The 16,093-nt window shown below is 37.6% G+C and overlaps 1 protein-coding gene across 7 annotated transcripts in view; it reads left to right on the top strand.

Annotated features, from left to right (window-relative positions):
- dysf (dysferlin, limb girdle muscular dystrophy 2B (autosomal recessive)) overlaps positions 1–16,093 on the top strand; it is a 77,774-nt gene that overhangs the window by 25,511 nt on the left and 36,170 nt on the right. For all 7 annotated transcript variants that reach the window (XM_084403631.1, XM_084403635.1, XM_084403632.1 and 4 more), the window contains exons 23-35: positions 1,567–1,713; positions 1,822–1,953; positions 3,016–3,182; positions 3,296–3,410; positions 3,557–3,662; positions 3,767–3,909; positions 5,796–5,969; positions 7,753–7,840; positions 7,930–8,007; positions 13,133–13,314; positions 14,855–14,995; positions 15,488–15,517; positions 16,022–16,057. In XM_084403631.1, coding sequence (XP_084259757.1) covers positions 1,567–1,713; positions 1,822–1,953; positions 3,016–3,182; positions 3,296–3,410; positions 3,557–3,662; positions 3,767–3,909; positions 5,796–5,969; positions 7,753–7,840; positions 7,930–8,007; positions 13,133–13,314; positions 14,855–14,995; positions 15,488–15,517; positions 16,022–16,057 — 1,539 coding nt within the window. The remainder of the gene's footprint in view (positions 1–1,566; positions 1,714–1,821; positions 1,954–3,015; positions 3,183–3,295; positions 3,411–3,556; positions 3,663–3,766; positions 3,910–5,795; positions 5,970–7,752; positions 7,841–7,929; positions 8,008–13,132; positions 13,315–14,854; positions 14,996–15,487; positions 15,518–16,021; positions 16,058–16,093) is intronic.

Here is a 16,093-nt window from a genome sequence, read left to right as displayed (position 1 = left end):
CTTGTACTATTTATGTAAACTGTTTTTATTTATATTCCATTTCAGCTTTAAACAGGTCTAAGGAGTTTGTTGTTTTCATATAGCCTTGGCAAATAGCCGGCCTGAATAATATGCACATGAAATGAAACTTGTTGAACTCACCTCAACATGTCTTTTACAATCATTTAACCCGCCATGGGCAATGCTGAAGTCACTGTACAGCGTGCAAGACTATCATTATGTTTTACTCTTATAAGACAGGGCTACACTTTCGTGTAGTCTAGCGTAAAATGTATCTTATACTTTCGTTTTTTGTGGCACTCTCCCTCTACCATGGCGCTCCTGTTTCTAGATACACTGAACTGATTAATTCGGTTCGGGAGAAGAGATAAAAGCCCGCCCACACTGACAATTGATTGGTTTATTTACCGAAACAGGCCAATCAGGATGCTCTCTAGCTTACATGCGCTTCATGAGGCACACACGCACACTAGCACACACACGCAAGGTCTCTCGCTCCCTCTCCCTCTCTGCCGTGCGCGTGCTGGAACACAGTCTCTGTCTCGCATGCGCGCTCTTGCTCACTCGCTCTAGATTCCGGGAGATTTTAACTAATTTGCGGGCATCAGGGAGCCGCTATCAATATGCGGGAGACTCCCGGAACTTCCGGGAGACTTGGGATGTCTGAAATGCACAGATATAATATACTGACAAGCATTCAGTTACTTTCCCAACTGTCTATGTTCACTTATAGGCTACATACACATAACCGACTGTGTTTAAGTGAAAACTCTCCAAGACGGGCATTTTGACATTTTATATGTATATTTGTCCTTTTAATTGCAAAGTAGCCTATGCTTGTCCGTGTTTTGCTCCATCTCGGAGCGCACGCACAGAAAGCCGCCTGGGGAACAGTGTTTCTTTTGCAGCTCAATACGCTTTTAACTCCTTTTTTCTTTAGTATCGAGCACATCCGGCAGGAGACTGTGTATTATGACAGTCATGTTACATGATTTGACTGATTTGGATGCTACGTGGGAAGGGTGACAGCGCACCACTTTAAAGCAAAGGAACGGGATGCGGCATCATGTTTTCATAATCGCTGGAAGCCAAAATCAAAACCGAAACTAAAATGCTAGTCATTAAATCATCTGTGAGAGCAAGGGGGACCCCTGGTGGTTCGGGGGCTCTGCACAACTTACACACTTTGTGTATAGGAAGGAACGGCACTGGGTTGGTGTTTTAACAACTTAATTTATTAAAATACATGGTTACATGGGTCAAAAATAAGGAAAACTATAACTTTTATGTGGTGGGGTGTTGAGCCCTGCTATATTAAAAGGACAGCTAAATGTGCCATTTATTTTAATGGGTTTATGTGAAGATTGTTTTAGGATAAATTAAAAGTTGTTATATTTTTTAAAGCCTATTAAATGTCTTCTTTTAATTATATTGTAACTTTGAATGGCTATAATTACTCATTTCACCCCTAGAAATTAAGAAAAAAACTTGATTAATTAATACAAATGTGCGATTAATTAGATTTTTTTTTTTAATCAATTGACAGCAGTACTTTCTTTCTTTCAGCCCCAGAACAGTTTTCCAGATATAATAATCTGGATGCTTCAGGGAGACAGACGAGTGGCCTACCACAGAATCCCCACCCATCAAGTTCTCTTTTCCCAGGGTTACTGTGGCAAGCATTGTGGACAACTTCAGACGGTTTTCATGAAGGTAAACACACTATTTGGAAGCACATACTAATGCTACAGTGTAAATGATGAATGGAACCGTAGGGGTAGTGATAAATCTCTGATTCTCTGTGTGTAATGTTGTGCTCAGTGTCCGCAGGAAGACGTGGGATGTAGTAAGATCCCAGCTCAGCTCAGGGTCAAGCTGTGGTTTGGACTCGCTGCTGATGTCAAGTCCTTTAACCAGTTTGCAGAGGGCAAACTATCTGTGTTTGCAGAAACGGTGAGTGGGCAGTTACCCAACATGCATTTTTTGGGTGTTTCTTCACCAATGGGCCTTTGGTGTTAACTTTTAGTTAACACTTTTCACTCGATCACTAATTTATTAATTTCTCTATTAACAATCTCCAGCAGTGTATATACAACTTATTGATTAGGAAATCAATTTCACTCAATAAACATTACAATAGTTTATTTCACTCTTTGTTTAGATTATTATAGTTTTAAACATGTCGCAATTCATATTTTATGAAATATTTTAATACGTTTTTCCAAGTGAGAAAAAAGTTTAAATCTATTGAATCTCCTGTGACAAAAAAGTAAATAAAGAAACACTGGACAGTAACACTACATTTCAAAAGTCAGTAAGATATTTTTTAGGGTAAATTAGTACTTATATTCAGCAAAGATTAATTAAATTAATCAAAAATATATATAAAAAATATACTGTTCTTAATAAATGCTGTTCTTTTGAACTTTCTATTCATCAAATTATCCTGAAAAAATGCATCATGGTTTCCACAAAAAAAATTATTACACAGTGCAACTGTTCTCAAATTTGATAACAAATGAGAAATGTTTCTTGAGCAGCAAATCAGCATATTAGAATGATTTCTCAATGATCATGTGACACTGAAGACTGGAGTAATGATGCTGAAAACTCATCATTGGAATAAATTACATTTTAAAATATATTAAATGTTAATAATATTTCACAATATTTAGCATTGATAAGCATAAGAGACAACTTTCAAAAACAAAATTACATATTAAAATAGAAAAGTTCTTTTAAATATTAATAATATTTCACAATATTTAGCCTTGATAAGCATAAGGGACTTCTATTAAAAACAAAAAATCTTACCAACTCCAAACTTTTGAATGGTAGTAAAATAAAACAAAGAATCACAGAAGCTCATCCTTTGTTTTTATTACAGTATATTAGTTACATTTGTTATAGCTTATTTGGTTGAATTTCTTAAATAGCTTCTTTTTGAGTTGATTGTGTCTTTAGCATTGTGTGTTTGAGCTTCTGAGCTACTAATGGAGTTATTTTGATCCACAGTATGAGAACCAGACTAAATTGGCCCTGGTGGGGAACTGGGGTACGACGGGTCTGACATACCCCAAGTTCAGCGACGTGACTGGCAGAATCAAACTGCCAAAGGAGAGCTTCAAACCCTCTCCAGGATGGAGCTGGGCAGGAGAATGGTATGTCAGCCCAGATAAAACGTGAGTACCATCTTATCATAAATTTACTCAGACATTTTTTTAAGTATTAGTGATATCAACATCATTGAACACCCATGTGAAATGGCATTACATGGATGTGTCTTGATCCCCAGAATGCTGTACGACGCTGATGCAGGTCATATAAGCTTTTTGGAGGAGGTGTTTGAAAATCAGATGCGTTTGCCAGGAGGACAGTGGATCGGCATGCCAGAGGGGTACACAGACGTGGTCAGTGTGTAGTTGTATTGTGATAAAACTGATGAAACTTAAGTTCTTTTTAAGTACAGTGAAGTAATTAGTTTTATTCATGAGGCATTAAAATCAGTTGGCCAGGAACTGACCTTTTTGTTCTTTATGTGTCCACTGGGGGGCAGAATGGAGAAAAGGCTGTGCCTAAAGATGAGATCGAGTGTCCCCCGGGCTGGGTGTGGGGGGATAGTGAGTGGAGCGAGGATCTGAAGCGTGCAGTGGATGATCAAGGTATGGCAATCTTATGCCACTGACTTCTGCTCTTCATTATTTTGTATATTGAGATGATTTTCAAAAGCAATGCATCTCTACAATAAATGTGCTTTTACCTGTAGGGTGGGAATATGGAATAACCCTCCCCCCGGACCGCCGGCCAAAGTCCTGGGTTCCATCCGAGAAGATGTACCACACCAACCGCCGGAGACGTTGGATCCGACTCCGCCGTAGAGATATGCAGAAAACGGAGGCGCTTAGAAAAGTACATCATCAGTCATTAGCAAAGTGTTCCCACTCGGTTTGTTTTCAGTCAAAGAAATAACGAAGTTTCACATTGAGAGCAGCTTGTAAACAAAAGTGGAATCTTGGCCCCAAGCTTCATTTTATTCCCTTTGAATTCTGGGGGGATTCTGGTAAAGCTCAGGATGGCGTGACATAAAGAGCTCTGTGTAGTCTCAGGAGGTCTTCCCCTGTCCCTGAACGCATCTGGTGAGAGGCAGATGGAGCTCGAGAGGACACCTAATTAATCATGCCATCTGAGAATAATCTGAAATCAATCCCACACCTCGAATCCACTTGGCAGGAAAACCCAGGTCCAACTTTAAAGTCCCGCCGCAAATACGTTTAATGTTCATCATCTGTGTGAGGGTGTGTGTGCGACATGAGAGAGAGCGATAAAGCGTTTTTGTTTCAATCTGTGAAAGTCCTTATCCACACAGGCAAACAAGTTTGGGTAAAACACACTTTGCTAATAAAGATCTAAAATTAAATTCTGGAGATCACTGTTTCTGATAACAATAAATGATGTTGTTAGACTGAAGAACTTCAACATGTTTGCTTTTTCGAGTTACAGAGAATGGCAATGGGCCTCATTCATGAAACACGAACAGAACGAATTTGTCTATAAATCATCTGCAAATCCATTATGTAAATTGTCACATTCAATTCAATTGGACAGTTTACATAAGAATGGATTTATGAACGATTTACACACAAATTTGTTCTGCTTGTGTTCCCTGAATGAGGCTCATTGTGTTTCCGTTTGGTTCTGCGCAAGAAACAAATAGGTCTACTAAAACTTGGTAAAGAACTTCAAGGAAAATGTGTTTGAGAGAGAGGTTTGGGTTCAAAAGGTGGTTTTTACTGTTTTAAAAAAATATATATTATATATATGAACTAAATAACAGATACAAATCTTTTAATTCACTACTGTTAAAAAGTTAGGGATCAGTAAGATTTTTTTTTAAATAATTATGAAAGTCTCTGCTCTTATGCTAAGGCTACATTTATTTTATATACAAAAATACAGTAAAACAGTTATTGTAATAATATTTCACAATATTGCAGAAATCTTAAGAAATTATTCTAATATGCTGATTTGGTGCTCAAGAAGCATTTCCGATTGCTGTACTGATTGTTAACTGTGATGATACTTTTTTTCATTATTCTTTGAGTAGAAAGTTTAAAAGAACATCATTTATTTAAAATGGAAATCTTTTGTAACATTACAGATGTCTTTACTGTCACTTTTGATCAATATAATACGTACTTGCTTAGAAGTATTAATTTCTTTAAAAGAAAATCGCACTTACCCCAAACTTCTGAATGATAGTGTATTATTTATGCAATTACATTTTTATGAAACCAAATGCCATCTGCAAACAAATAAATAATTTTTTTTTAAACTTAGCAAATTTGCAATTTTATACTTATAAAATGTTACATTCTAGTTTTGCTTGAAAAGTGTGCTTTTTAGATAGATAGATTATTAGTATTATATATTATTATATATTTATATAATATATAGCATTATATATTTTTGAAGTGTCCAAATACTTTTTTGGGTTACTATGAGTAAAATCAGTTGTCCTCATGGTGGCACTCTTTAAGCACAGAATTAGAAACATTTCTCTTGTGGTACCTCCTGTCTTTCTACTCTATTAGATAACTTTAATTCCTCACTAATCCTTTCCTCACTAATCTGAAAAAAAAACTCATGTCTGCTATTTGTCTTTTTTAATGTTTATTGCACTGTGCACCACTGGATAGGATCATACAGAACATGCGTGATATGAGAAAAATGCTTTAATTCTATCAAGTTAAATGATGTAAATGAGTCTTTTTCTGTGTGTGCTCACTCTTCTACAGCAACGTCCGGACGAGTCGGAGCGTGAGGGCTGGGAGTATGCTTCTTTATTTGGCTGGAAGTTTCACCTCAAGCAGAGGAAGACGGACGCCTTCCGGCGCCGGCGCTGGAGATATCGTATGGAACCATTAGAAAAGACAGGGCCGGCGGCCATCTTTGCCTTGGAGTGTTCGCTGGTAATGAGGGTTGACTATTTGAGTGATGTGGAGTTGGAATTGGGGGTGAGATTTAGAAAGAGAGACCGTAATGGAAGGAAAGGAAAGTGGTCGGACTGAATCAAACGAAGGCGAGATGCAATTTAGACAAGGCAAAGGCGAGAATGGGTGTGGAGGGCTTTGAGTTTGGACGAACCGGAGGTGCTGAGAGAGACTGGGCAAGCAAAGTGGAATCAGTCTGGTAAAATAAGGGCATCATGGGATATAATTTACAGGGAGACAGAGATGGAGCAGTGAGTGTGAAGGACGGTGTATGCATAAAGCCTAGTTAGTATGCTTATTCTTTTACTCATAGTCTGGTCCACTGGGTCCATTGTTACGGGTCTATTCCAGGCAGCTTTGGAACAAGAAGTCATGTGGGCTTGGCTGAGTTGAGAATTGAGAGTTGATGAGGGTCTGGAACGGGTCCATTGTGCAAGTAGTGCCTTACAGAGGTGAACTGGATGATTCCCTTGCTCTGCCTTCTGGGGCACCTGAAAATTCAGATCCATAGACATCAAATGCTTAATTTAGTCATTTTCAATTATTTCCATATGATATAGAGTGTTTAACCTCGTTTTTAAATCCTGCTCTTACTGTATCTCCACTGCTAGAGCATACGCTGTTAATTTACATGGATTGTCCGAATGAACCGATTCATTGGAATAACTTGCCAAAGCTTCATATGAGACAAAGTCTTTTAGAATGAATCTGACTTTTTACCTCTACATATGAGAGATATTACTATTTACAGTGAACCAATTAACTAAAATCAATCATACCACAATATAAATGAGATGAGAGCAGTTTAAGACTAACCAATTCATTACAATTAATCCACTGCTAAATATGAGAAAGAGTCAATTAAAATGAACTGATTCATTAGAATGAATCAAACTTACATTTGAGAGAGAGAGAGAGAGAGAGAGAGAGAGAGATGTTTAGGATGAACTGATTCACTAGAATTACTCTGACTGTCCACCACTACAGATAAGAGAGATATTTGTTTAGAATGAACTGATTCAATTTTCTCTGCTACGTATGAGAGATAGAGAGTTATTTAAGATTAACCTATTGTCCAATTCACTAGAATGAATTACCCTTTTTGCCACCTCTACATATGCAAGAGAGTTAGGATGATTTGATTAACTACAACGAATCAAACTTTTCACCGCCGCATATGAGAGACCGAAAATCAGGTTTGATTATCAGCTTGCTTGGCACTAAAAGCTGCATGTGCAAACAATGCGACATTAAAAATAGCGTTTCAGTGTTTGGGTTTGCGCTACACCGCTACTCGTTGGGATTGGATTCCAAATTCTGGTCTTCTTTTAGAGGGCACTTTGGAGGGTGTGTTTCTTTTTCTTTTTTACTCCAAAACCATACAAGTGTATTGGGTTATGTAAATATTGTGAGCCACAAATGACATAGCATTTTCATTTTGGTTAAGAGACATCATCAGGCATTTTATTCAGAGAAGATCAGGATTTTTGTATGTGTCAAAATGATATTCGAGTGTCTTTGGGTGGTGATGTAATCTTTTCATGCCAGTGGTTTGTGGTGCATATACAGTTGCCCTTTCCACAACTGACAGCAGTTATCATTAACACATACTCTGTTTACCCTTTTTGGTTGGAATATTATGATATTTGATCCAACATGAATGCCTTGTCTTGTCTGAACGCCAAAATGTGTGAGTCTACTGTTTAGGTTGAAGGAACATAATCTTTCTCACAGTGTGTGTGTGTGTGTGTGTTTTCAACAGAGCAGTGTTACTGATGAAAAGAATGACGATAAGTCAGTTACAACAACCTTTGGTGTCAACCGCCCAACCATCTCTTGCTTCTTTGATAGTAAGTTGAACATGCCAGTTTTCTCACTTCATTTAAAATAATGACAGATGACTGAAACTACACTGCCATGCTGCGTCTTGATTCTTCAGATGGGACCCTGTATCATTTGCGATGTTACTTGTATCAGGCCAGAGATCTGCTGGCAATGGATAAAGACAGTTTCTCAGGTGAGCATATAACTATTACAAACGTATCAAGGTTTGTGTAAATCAGGATTGTGCACAATTCAAAATAGATTTTTTTAATGTTATTTAAAATAACTTTTTTCTTTTTTAATATATTTTAAAATGTTATTTATCCCTGTGATGGCAAAGCTGAATTTTCAGCATCATTACTCCAGTCTTCAGTGTCACATGATCCTTCAAAAATCATTCTAATATGCTGATAATGCAGTTCCAAGGTCAAAACCTAAGAAATCAACAAAAGCTTTGTAGATTACTCAATCTTGTTGGGTAAAAAAAAGAAAAAAAAAAGGCCATATTCTGACAGTAACATACTGTTTTTCATTAAAACAGTGATGTACTGTAGACAACAATGCATTCTGGGCAATAAAAGTACCAAGAAATATATGCAGTCATTCATTTTGTAAAGCAGCTTTGTCAGAATCTACATGCATTGCACTGTGACCTTTCAGATCCCGAACTTGTGGTTATTTGTATGGATTCTGAGTAATATATTCTTCTGAATCCACTAATAGTATGACATTCAGACACACAGCAGGCATCGGCGAAATCAGCCTTTTAAGACATTTACTACTATGCCGCATGGCATGAAGAGCGCTTTGCCAGCTCCAATGACATTTTGTTAACATACAATAAGATACATATTTCCAGGTCATGTGGTGAGACAAATTGAGGTCAATGGGTAGTCCTAATGTGAAGCATATTGAGAGCAATAGCTTACCATGGCAGAATTCTGATTTTATGATTTTCTGTTAAAAAAGGGCCAGTATTGCCTATAATAATAGGAGCACTTTATAAATAAGAAATTCATAAAAGTGAAGTCTTTTGAGAGTAAATGGTAGAGGAACCGTAACTGAGTTTACGTCAGAGGGGGTGAAATATTATGCCTGGCACAGGCTGGGCCGAGGAAGTTTGGGTCAAGTATAGCCCAGAGAGAAGCGAAATGAAGTAGATTTACAATGGTGTCCATGAGAGAAGACGCTGGCAGCGAAGATGTAAAAAATGTCATTTGTATAGAAAAGAGGTGGTACTACATAAAGTAAAACAAATCAAGTCGGAGCCATGGTCTGCTGCTTAGTGCATGAGCTCTAATGCTGTTGCTCTTATGGATGAAGCAAGTTTGAATCTGGCTTGAAACATATCCCATTACCCCCTTCTTTCTCTCCCAATCATATCCTGTCTTCTCTAAACTTTAAAAAGTGAAAAGCCCTGAAAACAATGAGACATTATATGCTGAATTTGTTGCTCTGCTCTGCCGTTTTTCTTTTTGATTTACTAGCGCTGGTTCCTTATTTGCCAAGCTATTTTTTTCATAAGAAATAATCTTCCATTATTTGTGTCCTTGGAAATGATCAAAACAAGTGGACACAAAGCATGTGCACTGAATGCATTTTTTTTATTGAAGATGCACATGTGACGTTTTGCCGGGTCAAAGGGACTTAGAACTTCTGCTGGTCTAACCACATTTCAAAAGTTATGTAAACTGTCTAAACGCACACATCAGGTGAAACATTCTCTGGTTTTGCAGTTGTAGAAGTGCTTCCGTCTCCTTTATAATCATATCTGTACGCTGTATTTATTAGCTATTGGTTATAGATTTTTTTTGTAGTGGTTTTCCCTAACTCTTTAGAAGAAGAAGTTACTCAAAAAATCCACAAAGTTTTTTTCAGCAATGTTTTATTGTTATAGTTGTGTAGTGAATATTGTGGAATTGTTTGTCATTCCGAAAGCTCTACGCCTGTGTGTTTGCTCATTGGTTATTATTTTAATAAGTGTAATTTGAAAGAGTTATGTAAATGTATTTTAGCCACCAATATGTGTAGTGTTCTCTGCTCTGTCTAAGCCATTCCACAGAATTCCCCTCATAAATGAGCAGATTCCGTGTGGGCCTTGTTATTACCTTATATTAATATTACCTATTAATAAACATGAAGTGAGTTTTCATTCAGAATGTGACACTGATTGTTGATGTTGCCAAAAAAAAAAAAAACAGTCCCTGAAAAAGTCAAATATAAAAGAGCTTTCTTGGCAACACCGGAGCAGTATTTCACCCCCTTTAAACCATAGCGAGTGCTGCCATGGTCTAAAGCTCTAAGTTGTGGTAGTGAAATTTCTAACCCAGAGTGCTCCACATCATTAAAATGCAGGCAAAATACGTCTGCTGGTTATCACCCATTAGAGATGTCTGGTATAAATATCCTATGCATGGAAAAACCATAGTCTAAAAATGCGAACAAAGCCGACAAGGATGAAAAGAAAAGAGACTTTAAGGTGGAGAAAGATCTGAAGTATATTGTTTTTTTGTTTTATCGAAATCCTGGAAATGTAGCTACCCAGGCTATGCCTTTAAGGTTCATTCTGAACCCGCAAGCACAGATGAAAAAACATTGAGGATCCTTTTAAAAATACAGGCCTGGTATAAATCAGGCCAGTCTGGCGCTCTGATTACAAATCTACAAATAGTTTTGAGTCAGTCTCCTGATGCACAAAACCCAGCCTAGATCTTTTACAGAGTTCTGAGGTATGAGTAAAATGAATAAATCAAGCTCGAGGCAGAAATCACTTGTCCTTGGTGCGCTTGAGAAGGAGTTTGGAAAAGGGAAATGATCGATGGACCACAATATTTATAAAGGAGGGGAAAATGTAGAGCTGCATCAGTGCTATGGCTACTGGAGGGGGATTAGACGAAATCACAGGTTTTTTCCAGACGCTATATGGTTGTAGGCCCCTCTTTGCTAAAGATGTCTGTCTATCTATCGAACTATCGATCTATCGAACTATCTGTCTATCTGTCTATCTGTCTATGTCTGTCTATGTCTGTCTGGTTATCTGTCTGTCTGTCTGTCTCCTGATCTTTCAAACTATTGTTTACTGTACATTTTTTGACTTTTTATTTGATTTTATTTATAACAGTTTTATACATACACAAAACATATAAAATTAAAGGCTCACATAATATATACAAAGAGTATTTTAAACACTGTATAGTATTGATATATGGGAAATAAGTCATTGCCAAAATCCTTTCCCTATTTTCTTTGAGCATGTCATTGTTCCCAAGGGTCATGCATCATGTTTGAGTCCTACACGTGGGCAGCCGTCGACATGTCCAGTCCCACAATGCCCTTGGGGGAGACAGTTTATTTACATTTCACTGTAAGCAGGCAGATTAGACACTGCCTGTGTTTATTTCCCATTGGCTCCTGGGTAACAGTGCACGCTCCCCAAAGCTCGTTTATCCCTTTGTTTATTTGAGCCACTGTGTTTGTGGGAAGTGGGAAGTTGTGTGTGCATGTGTGTAACTGGGCTAGTTTATTAAGAGCTGGGAAAAGTGTCTATTTCTCCCTCCCTAGTGAAACTATCCCACTGAGGCTGCTTTACGTCGACTGAAATAATAAACTTTGACTGTCCTTCCAATTTCTGGCATTCCTAAGTAGTTGATGTCACTTGCATTATTTTTCTCCACACACACACACACACACACACACACACACACACACACACACACACACACACACACACACACACACACACACACACACACACACACACACACACACACACACACACACACACACACAAATGTTTGGAGTAATAGTTTACTAAAATAAAATAAAAATATGCCAATATTTTCTCACCCTCATGTCATTAAAATCTCATATGCTGTTATTTAAAGGTTGTATCAGTGATTTCAGGCCCCCCCCCCAAAAAGATCACATTCATCTAATCTTTCCTAACGATCCGCTAGCTGCCCGCCCCATAAGCATGCCGTCAAAAAAACTCGTCTCTGTAGGCAGCCTAGGCTCTGAGATCTGCACACAAAAACAATTGGTTTCACCAACCACTCAAAACCAAAACAAATAGTGTTCCAACCAATCACAGACAGGGGGAAGGTGTTGTGAGGTTTTGAGCCAGCTTCTTCTTCAGCTCCGACTTCGCGTGCAGCCGTGCTTGAGCACAAAACCTCACAACACCCTCCCCCTGTCGGTGATTGGTTGGAACACTATTTGTTTTGGTTCTGAGTGGTTGGTGAAACCAATTGTTTTTGTGTGCAGATCTCAGAGCCTAGGCTGCCTACAGAGACGCGTTTTTTTGACGGCCTGCTTATGGGGTGGGCAGCTAGCGGATCATTAGGAAAGATTAGATGAATGTGATGAAAAAAATTTGGGCCTGAAATCACTGATACAACCTTTAATGCAGAGAAATCTGGAAGAATGTACACCGTTTTCAGTGGCCGTTCATAGTGACCACAGTACTGTTGTCATGCTCCAGAAAGGACAAAAAAGTAATCAACACTACTCGTGTGCTTAGTTACTAGTGTTCTTTAAATCACATTCAAATTCCTGTTTTGACAAAGCTCACAAATTTGAAATTTGTCACTACTATGACTACATGTCAAACATGCCTATTTGACAAGAAAATTGTAATTTGAAACCTAACTTCATGGAGATTTGGAATGACAATGACATAATTCTTTATTTTTGGGTGAACTATCTGTTTAAAACACTCACTTAAATAAATAAACACTAACACATGCACATGCTTATGCTAAATCACTCACTTTTTTCCCCCCTTTCTCTGTCTCACAACCACACATCATCTTTCAGACATTACATAGACCAAAAATGGTCTCACCCTCCCTGCACCAACTCAGGGTATCTCTGGTTCTTTTCACGTCCATAATTGATGTTATATTCTTGGCAACGTCACCCTCATTACAGAACCAAATAAAAACAGAAATACTTGTGTTTATTATGTTTACTGATGCATTGAAAGTCTTGTTCTGAGGAGAACGTACCGAATCACTGCCTCAGTCTTGATGGCAAACAGACTTCAATGAGTTGATGGCTGCACATCTTTCCCAACTCTTGATGCAGTTCTTTCCATTGCGTTTATTCATCTACGTGGCAATAACCTCCATCTGACCCGCCGAAGCCTTTCTGGCTTCAGTTGACAGTTTAGATCTCGTTTTTGACAGTATACAAGTGCACATTACCCATGCTATTCCCACTCGATGTGAACTTGCAACTCATGCCATACTTCATCACTCATCCTGACATGAAAATTCGATGCAATTCAGTGACCTTTGATCTTTTGACTCTTTGATTAGATCCCTATGCCATTGTGTCCTTCCTGCATCAGAGCCAGAAGACTGTGACTGTTCGGAACACACTCAATCCCACCTGGGACCAGACCCTCATCTTCTACGAAGTGGAAATATTTGGAGACCATCAAGTGACTGAGAAGAGCCCTCCGCACATTGTGGTGGAGCTGTACGATCAAGACACTTATGTGAGTTTTCGTTGTGCTGGTATGTGTTATTTTATAAGCAGGTGTGTTTCATGTTAAATTTACAACTTATTCAGGTTGAGAACCGCCAATTTTGTCAGGTAGAGATTATCTGACCAAAGGTTTTTTTTTTTATATATAGCAAGTCATTTCACTCAAAGTCATATTCATAACGCCAAGCAAGTACAGCTCTTATCGACTTGAATATGGAAAGACGGAATCCATTTAACCATTTAAGCATTAGTAAACAGTTAATTCATCATTTATAAAGCATTAATAGACATTAATAAGAAGTTTATAAATACAGCTATAATGCTTTATTCTTGTTTTAAAAGCATATCTATAATGTGTTTAATAAACTAAATAACTGGTTTATAAATGATACATTGATCATTAATAAAGTATGAAAATACAATTATTAAACACATTATAGATATGCTTCTAAATCAAGAATAAATAATTTATAGCTATATTTTTAAACTGCTTATTAATGTCTATTAATGCTTTACAAATTATGAATTAACTGTTTACTAATGATTAACTAATGATTAATAGCGTGCATTTATCGTAAAGTGTTACCAAAATGGGTTTTTGTTAATTGAAATACAGCTCAAATCAAATAAAAAATCAAATATCAAATCTTGGCAACTTGGTCTTGGCAACTAACACACTGTAAAAAAATTCTAACCCTCCCAAATCAAAAATTTCAAGTGACCGATAACATCTAAATTTTTCAATTGGCCCAAGTGAAATTCTGTAAATTATAAAATTAAATTGACAGATTTTCACTTGGGCCAATTGAAATTTACAGAATTTCACTTGGGCCAATTAAAAAATTTAGATGTTATCGGTCACTTGAAATTTTTGATTTGGGAGGGTTAGAAATTTTTTACAGTGCAGAAATAAAAGAATTAATGAAATTAAAATACATTAGAGCTAAATATAAATACTAAACTTATATTAAATATAAGTTTAAATTAAATAATATTAAAATTAAAATGACACCTACCAAAAAAAAAGAATATCTTAAAATAATAATAAATACTATAATTGTATATAAATATTACTAAAATAACAGTCAACTTAAGCTGAAAGGCTGGTTTTTGAATTTGAGTTTTTCCTATTTTGAATTTTGTATTCTTATTTAAACATACATGTCTTAACTGTAGGCAAGACAACAGAATTTATATTTGAGCAATTTCTCCAATATGTACACGTAGACCACAGTATCTCTGTGTAAAGCAACCAACCACAGTTCCTTTTGTTTTATATGCTGTTTAGGAACAGGTTAATGAAACCACAGTAATAGACTAACACTGAAAACATTCATTCAAATTATGTAATGTTACAGGATTATATCACAGATAGGTAGACAGTTATGGATATCAAGTTTGCTTGCTACCAGATGTTTCAAACCTAGCTGAAACCTGGCAAACTTTGACAAAACCAGTGTTTAGCTTTTCCTCAGGAACAGTCCATTTTTTCCTCCTGTTAACCTGGTCTTGAAACAGAAAGTGCTTGACAAGTTATTTGACCTCTGCAGGGTGCTGATGAGTTTATGGGCCGATGTGTTTGCCAACCTTCAATGGTATCTTCCCCTCGCCTCGCCTGGTATCCCATCCAGAAAGCTGGGAAGGCTGCTGGAGAACTGCTTGCTGCTTTCGAACTGATCCGTAGAGATAAAGTAAGATTATTATCCATTCATAGTCATTACCATCAATTGTGATACTGTAATTGGCATCATTGGCCTTCATTTTACAATTTTCAGTGCTCCTTGTGAAGGATACAGTCATGATACCATGATATGAGGCCATGAAGGTCAAATATATAAGGCCATAAAGAGCCATCATAATTAAGATGACCTCAATGATGATTCTGTGGGATTCTTTGCGTCCTCTAGACACATCTAGCACAGCTGTTGTCTGCAGCATCTCTGTTGAAAGAGATGCTTTTGTTATGAGTTTAACCCACAAGTGTTTACATGGCACATATCACAGCTTCTCCAGCACCACAGAGGAAGTTCAGTGGCTCCTTCACCCACGCAGTTGCATTTGTATGCATAGCGTCTGACAACATGTGATTTAAAATTCAAAACCGCTCTCAGTTTTTATAGTGCATCTGTGTACACATAGATGTGTGTTGAAATAATGTATTCATTTATTTTCTTCCTCCACAGCCTGCAGTCCATCACATCCCAGGTCAAGAGGTTAGTCATATTTCTTTATCCCTTAAATCCCTTATTTTTGTCATCGTCTCTAAAAAAAAAACATGCACAGACACACAAACACATACTTTCTGTTCTCCTTTAAGCCACCGCTACTCCCTGTTCTCTCAGTCAGGCCCGACTGAGTAATTGGATAGAGCTGCTGTAAATGACATAAACATCACTGTATCTGAACCGGTTTCACTAGCCCTGTCTGTTTGGAGACTGGCACCGCTCTGCAGCTCTCAGTTCAGGCGAACGGCCCTGTCTGGGCAATGCAGACAGCCAGGAGACTGATTGGAGATGCCAGTGGAGTTTAAGAGTGCCAGAGGCCCCACCCCGTCCAGACCGGACCAGCTGGCATCTGTTAGAGTGGGATAATCACAGGGAAATTGAATTAAAGTGAACTTTTAGAGAACAGTCAAGCCACCCACCTACGCACACACACAAACAAATGCCCACACAGTTACACTTTATTTATTTGATTTTTCTTTTCTTTTTCCCTAGGGTGATATTTTACCACCCTCACATATCATGGATGAGGTAAGTGTTGGTAAAGGATTCAGTGAATAGACAATG

Source organism: Rutilus rutilus (assembly GCF_951802725.1).
Source record: "Rutilus rutilus genome assembly, chromosome: 3".
NCBI lineage: Eukaryota > Metazoa > Chordata > Actinopteri > Cypriniformes > Leuciscidae > Rutilus > Rutilus rutilus.
Note: the sequence above shows the minus strand (reverse complement) of the source record. Positions and strands in the feature narration are given on the sequence as shown.